At 37.9% G+C, this 7,172-nt stretch overlaps 1 protein-coding gene across 1 annotated transcript; it reads right to left on the bottom strand.

Annotated features, from left to right (window-relative positions):
* Positions 1–954: 954 nt before the first annotated feature.
* Positions 955–3,273, bottom strand: LOC135164279 (uncharacterized). The gene is made up of 3 exons (XM_064124472.1): positions 1,825–3,273; positions 1,610–1,765; positions 955–1,337 (listed from the first exon to the last, which is right to left on the bottom strand). The coding sequence occupies exons 1-3, from the start codon at positions 3,086–3,088 to the stop codon at positions 1,087–1,089; spliced, it is 1,671 nt and encodes a 556-aa protein (XP_063980542.1). The 5' UTR covers positions 3,089–3,273; the 3' UTR covers positions 955–1,086.
* Between the last annotated feature and the right edge of the window lie 3,899 nt (positions 3,274–7,172).

Here is a 7,172-nt window from a genome sequence, read left to right as displayed (position 1 = left end):
ACCGCCATTATGAATTCAAATGAACGATCATTTTTTCTCACTCTACATTTACATCTTCTCACACTGTCCCCATATTTTGTGGATATTTTTATTTTCTATTTGAGTTGCGTCACTTACGCCATTATTTGACATATGCATTCTGTGGAAACATTATTCTCGACTCTACACGAATTCAACAAACGAGAGTTTACGCTGGAGTTGAGAGAAAACAGTTCAATGTGGGTGGAGGATAAATAACCATATAGAGTGGGTGGATGATTCTCGATTCCTCTATCGTGAAATAGAAGTTACTATAACGTAAAAAATACCATCATTATTGGAAGTTCATCGCTACTAACGAGTTGTCTATTAATATTCTACGCAGATGGGGATCAACGAATAATCGTGAGAAACAGCTTAACCCTTCATGTACAGCGTCGATATTTGGTCCCTCCCGAATCCCAACGCCTACGTGGGGAGAAAAGTTTAATAAACATTACCAAAACAATCGGTACAAATTTTTATACGCGAATGGTAATGATAGAACTAAATGTGATTCACTCTGCGCGAAAAATGTCCGTTCATTTTTAATTATAAATAATTTATTGAAAATTTAAATCATTTGAATTTTCGGACGAAACTTCCGTTCGTTCCCTTTTGGATGAATTTTTTTCATCTGAAATTGCCCACATTATATATTATATATTAAATAATATAAATCGTCTCTCATAGAATCTCCTGATTTATTCCATTTCACCCCGTGTCCCGTTTTGCCAGGGTTCGCTCCAGTCCTCGCTTCATCTTTGGAGAAGACCTTACGTTTATTTTGCTCAATCGTGCCATTCGTTTCTATGGACTAATATATTTAGTAATTAAACGGCCTCATTAACAATAATTAATCCCTTCCTTTAATGCACATCGATTGTACCCACATCTTTATCGATTCCCATGACAGATATTGTAACGAAATTCCGATACGGGGTGACTTGGGGTAGTTTTATTCACATAACTTCACAGTACATTACAAATAATTTATCAAGATAAAATTTAGAAATCGTTAAAACATAGTGATTTAAGAAGAATTATTATTTTTATTGATTCGTGCAATTAATCCGACATCGATGATGATGTGCTACGATCGGAAGCACTTGAATCAGAGTAACTTGTGCTTGAGGATCTGCTGATGGTGTATTCAGTCATGACATCGGAGGACGTACCAGTGCAAGAAGAACAACTACAGTCTGTTGAGTGTTCAGAGTCATCTGAGTGAGATGAATAATTGCTACATGAGGAGCAACTGCAGTCGGTGGAATGCTCAGAATCCTCTGTATCATCGGTTGAGGAATCTTCGCTTACATCTGAAATAAGGAGAAAATGGCTTCTTTATTGCATTTGCCCCGGCAGGAGATGAGGAATGGCCGACAGCGGCCCGACTCTCCGCCAACTGTTGGCCTACCCCTGAGAAAATATTATCAGGTACATATGTATGCATGTATGTATGTTGGGACGTAAATGGTCATAATTAAATGAATAAAAATCAAAACTTGAATTTGAAGGAAAAATCCTCGTTCGTCCAGGAAATTTTCTCTTCTAATTACACGTTAATTAAAGTCATGGAAAATTGCATTACCATCAAGATATCCCATTTTCTTGGCAGTGCTGACAAAGTGGGCCGCAAGAGTCTCAAAAGCTTTACCCACTTTTTTCTCCTCCCTGCGACCTCGATGATCTTTTTCCCCCGAACCCTCCAGCTGCGAGGCCCTTACATCGTTGGCTCGAGGCTCAGCTGAAATGGACCGTAAAAAAGTGAATGTCCTTTTGACAATAGATCTATGAATTTGTTACCTCCAAGCGCTTTCCTCGAGGGTTGCTGGTGTAGCTGGAGATCGTCCGACGAGCATCCATCAGTTTTTTCCAAATTATCTTTCACCACGTCTGGCTTCCCTGAAGCCGATCGACGATTACCGATTCCGACCAGCCCCTGGTTAATTCCTGTGTTGCCGAGGGATATTCCTCGTTCATTGATGCTGGATTTCTCGTACTTTTTTATGTCAACAGGATTTAAAGTTCTCGCAGTGGTCGCTGGAGGTGTTCCTCGGCATTCGAGCTTCACAGATACCGATGCAATCGGCGACTGGGGCGATTGTTTCTCGCGTTTCGCCAACATCATTACTGGAGAATCCATTTTGGGATTAACAAGTCCCTCGGGCTTTGGTGGGACTTTCTTATTTCCAATTTGTATCGTCGACATTTTCGATTGTGGCATTTTATTATCAACTGTGTTATCTGATGGAGACAGCACATATGATTTATTGACTTCCCGACCAGTTTTACCTTTCATCAATCCCAATTCATTTGTCTTATTGCGAACATCCTTTCTTGGTGGTTTCTTCTCTGTTGTCATAGTCTGCGGATTATCTCCAGTTGTTTTGGTCCTAGTCCGACGGGAAATATTCTTCTCTCCGGTGAGTGACCTTGGAACTGGTTTTACCGCCATTGCTGGGATTTGGTGGTGAACCCTCGACGGACCTTTGCAGACCTCTTTCGTTAGAGAGTCACCATTTGAGTTGATACCAATGATGGACTTTTTCTTTGACGATTTTCCGTCCGTCTTGACTCCAGAGCATGAATCAGCGCTTGTTGATGGAACGTCAGCTTGTCTCTGATTTTTTTCCCCTGATGAAAGATGCGGTGATTTTTTCTTAGTGACTTTTACAGAAATCCTAGAACCTGGATCCTGAGCTTGATTGATAGTCTTTCGCTTTTCCTGAGCATTATTGTCTGCTTTACTCGAAGCCCTGGATTTCTTCTCGTTTCCTGTTTTTTTTGTATCCTTGTCATCGCGGGTTTTACTGATTTTCTTTTCTTTAGAATTTTTTTCCGCAGTATTTTCGTTTACTACGTTTGTCCTCGCAAGTGATCTTCGTTTCCTGCGAGAAGGTTCATCATCAATCGTCAATTTCTCAAAGACTTTCCGTAATTCCCCCATTGTCGGCGAGTCCTGCTCCTTCGATGCGGCGAAATCGACGTTAATACTTTCCTTATTTGATTTTGAAGTGTCCGTGACGTTGATTGACGAGTGTCTTCTGACATTTTGTGATCGTGACATTTTTAGACTCCGATGAGATTGCGTTAATTAGAAATCACAATGAAATATCGTAGTCAGTGGGCATTGATGTAAACTAAGAGTGAATTTGTCGCTACACTAATTCAATTATCGGTTTCTGGTCGGAATGATGGCAGGGGCCACTATCAACTGCCGAGGCCCAGGCACCAATTGATGTGGATGGATGAATTCGATGAATATTTACGATGGAAATAGCATTGAAAAGGATGGAGATACTCATTTTCGGGGGAATGGAAATTCAGAGGGATTAAAGGCATATTTACAACGGCGTGATAATATTTCCAATGATTGAATAGTATTATTGAACGATTTGTTTTCACTGATAATATTCTGCATTCGGTAATGAATAAATTTACACGAGAAAGAAAATGTTGAATTATGACATAGAAATTTCTTGAAATGAATGTTTCTAGGGCGTAAATAATTATTGATGATTAATTAATTTTTTAGGTCCCCAGGGATATGTTAAAAATTGCTTAATAATTATTTAGAGCCACCGAAACGTCGGAATATTACTGTGGTTATTTTATTTTTAAGCTTTACTTTGATTATTTAAAAATTGCTATTCCGAGTGGAAGATTAAATAGTCATGAATTCAGAGAGATCCATTTCTCACAAGCGATATAAAAAGTCGTTGAATTTAGGTAGAATTCGCTTTCGCCAGAAATACATTTCACTCTGTGGATGAATTCATTAATTGCTATATTCATGACATGTTCTCGATAATATTATAGCAAAGCTGACTTACAACTTCCCTGCAGTTGCCACTGTACATTTCGCTTCATGGTTATGTACCACGGTAAATACTACATTATTTATTGCGCTTTAACAGAGTGGAAGTAGTTGTATTGAATGTACATTTTAATTGGGTTTTACGTTTTTAAGGTGATCCTGGTTCATTCTTTCTTTAGCTTCATTGTATAATTTGATATCCTCTGCAATGCAATTCGGGTTAAACAAATTTTCAGTTGCCCATTGTTCCTCCATCACCCGACGTCCTGGAGTTTTCAGTGTTTCTTTTGGGCGCGATTGCTTAATGACATCATCGCTGGAGAAGTGTGAATTGTCGGATGAATAAAATGACGACTTATATTCCTCGGAGGAGTTGGAATCACACGGAATCGGCGATGACATTTCACTCAAGAGTGTAGAGTTGCATGAGCCATAACTTGATTTACATGATTTCAAGGAGCTTGACGTGAGGTTTGTCGGTGAACTGTCAGAATCGCTACTCTCTGGTGAAGGGGAAAAAGGGCGAATATGAATAGAAATATTTATCTTGGCAATTATAGCACCTCAATAAATGATTTTTCTTAATTTTTCCGATAATTTTACAGAAATTATTAGCTATTGGAATTATTTATTCATTCTCTCGATAATTAGCCATATAAATTATTCTCTTCTTTAGACTGAATTAAATATAGAACAGTAGATGAAAATTTTCGAAACGAAACACAGAGATGGATTTACAGGAAAAAATTCAATCGAATCGTTTTGACAGAAAATTACAGCGACTTTTCAATTTTTAGGCGTTGAAAACAAATCAGTAAAAATTAGGAAACTTTTTTCTGATAAAAATGCCTGACAGATCCATAATATCTTTTCTAACAATCAGAAATAATTTCTAAACTCTGATTTTTTTCTGATTGCCAATTCTCTGAACAAAAATTATCTAAAAAATTCCCACTATAAGTCCCTCTACCTCTTCTTCCTGTTCTCGGCCAGAGGCGTCTGACAGAGACGTCAGCATACATGGGATAAAGTATACTTGAAAAATTCTGACGAATAAAGTTTTATTACCATTAACACTCTTGAAGCTATTCTGTTGACTCCCACAAGCCTTCCTATCTTTCTTTCTCATATAAACTTTTCTCTTCATTTCCGCATGTTCTGCTGGTGATACTGTGGATGATTGCGCTTGCGAGTACTCCACAAAATCTGAAGACTCTGACAGCGACGAAGTAGAAATAGACGACATATCGATGTCTGTATTTCCGGAGTAACTTCTGTGCAAAATTAACAACCACTCAGATTAGAAATTCATCAAGAAACGACAATGGAATAAACGAGGACGAGATACGTCTGAGGACGTAGTTCATGCCCCTCGGCATAAAAGTATTTTCTGACTCAGGTTATTATAACGTTACAGTCGTGAGAAAATATGTTTACCTCCTGGGGCATAATATTATTATTTCTCAGTCCACAATCAGTCGAGACGATTTAGTTATGTCTTCTCTAAGAGCCTCTTACCTCGAAATCTGTCAACGTCGATGAGTTTGGAGGCTCCAAAAATTGACTTATCCCTCAATTTTCATAATCTTTCCGATTCAGATACAGAAATCAATATACCACGAGCCTCCTGGGCCATGCTCTAGAGAAATTTCAACGTTTTTTCGTGAATAACAATGAGGCAACTAAAATAAACTCCTAATATCTCGTCTAACAATTCTATTGAGACTGAATACCTCGGGAGATGTTTACATACTAAGCAAACAAGTCTGCCACACCCCTCACTACTGTCACTAATTTAATTTCTCTTTTCGTTTCAGCAGGTAAATCACAAGAGATGTAGATTAAAATGAATGATGGCTCTTCTCGAGACGAATCATCACCTGAGCCGTTTCACTATTTTAATCCTGATAAACAATTTCGAATGATTTTCCGATTTGGAGACAATGAAATATGAAATTTCGCAAACTTTAGTTATCGGAAACATTATTCATGAACATCTTGATTTGCGAAAGGTTCTCTGGTAATACTACCATGGCATTTCAATCGATAAACAGGAATTTAATTCATCGACTGAATTCCAGGAATAATGGTGCTATTTTCTTACCTGAAACTGGCAGTAAGGGAAGGAGAATTCAATCATTTCCAGTACAGGAAATTCCCTCTGGCGAGTCTTTCATCCTTTCTCAGTGGCACTTGAACTTTAACTTGATTTAATACTCGATGGATGATGAATATAACGGTTCCATATTACAATTTTCAGATGGTAAGACCACCAATATTCTATTAGGGAACCCTACTGGAGCAGTGGATCCAATTAAATTGATCTTACTGCATCCATTGAAGGATGTTGAATCCAGAATTAAAATAGACTTTAATTGATTCCTAATGTGTCGATAATATTTAGAGAGGAATTGTTATCCGCGTGGAAAATACGCACCAATACAATGGAAATCCTTTGCGCGGGTCCCGTACGTGTTTTGCTTAGTCAATTGACGGAACACCAAATGCATTTTAAAGAATTTTGGGGCGCCCACAATATCCCATTGTCCAAAATTTTCAAGCGGAGACTATGACTTTGATGTGCGTGAATTATTGAGAGGATTTGCGTTCATTCTACATATTTTGGTAGACTGATTCATCTATTCCAAATGGGATTCGTTAATTGATAAATATTTTGTGGGTGTAAACCGGGTCGAGTCTCTAAACAAATGCAGTTCAATCAGCAGGAATTATTTCCATCGGTGATTTTAATTGTGGAAAAGTATGAATAGATAGCGCATATCATTACAAATTTGGGATATCGATTTTCGAGTAATATTTCTACTGAAAATTGAAGGAACTTTGTCGATGAAGTGATTTAGTCTATTCATCTGTTAATACCACAATAAGACGTCAGTCCATTTTATTGTACTTAGAAATCTAATTGAATCTCGAGGAATATTGGATCTTGGAAATAATCAACATTCGTTGAAATAATATGAAAATCCACTGAGCAGTTGAAATTAATGGATCGAGGAGGTCCATATTGTTGAGCGCTTTTGTCCCGTTTTGCGTCACGCTGAGTCTCAGGGCTGAGATATCTCTTAAATAATAATCTGCCGTCAATAATCTGCCAATTCATTCATTAGCAAGACGTCACTGGAGTATTTATTACGACGAAAATTGGGTGAAGGAGAGCCATTGTTTTTTTGAAAATGTCTCCACCGGCTGTCAATATTGTTCTCACAAGATAATGGTCCACAGGCTCAAAATGTTGTATCCTTTTACCATATAATTAGTTCCTCTGAGAAATTGTTACTGACAGGATGTGTTTTTCAACCGCATTAGTAAAGTC

This window comes from Diachasmimorpha longicaudata, chromosome 7, assembly GCF_034640455.1.
Source record: "Diachasmimorpha longicaudata isolate KC_UGA_2023 chromosome 7, iyDiaLong2, whole genome shotgun sequence".
In the NCBI taxonomy this organism is placed as follows: domain Eukaryota; kingdom Metazoa; phylum Arthropoda; class Insecta; order Hymenoptera; family Braconidae; genus Diachasmimorpha; species Diachasmimorpha longicaudata.
This window is presented reverse-complemented; position numbering and strand designations above follow the sequence as displayed.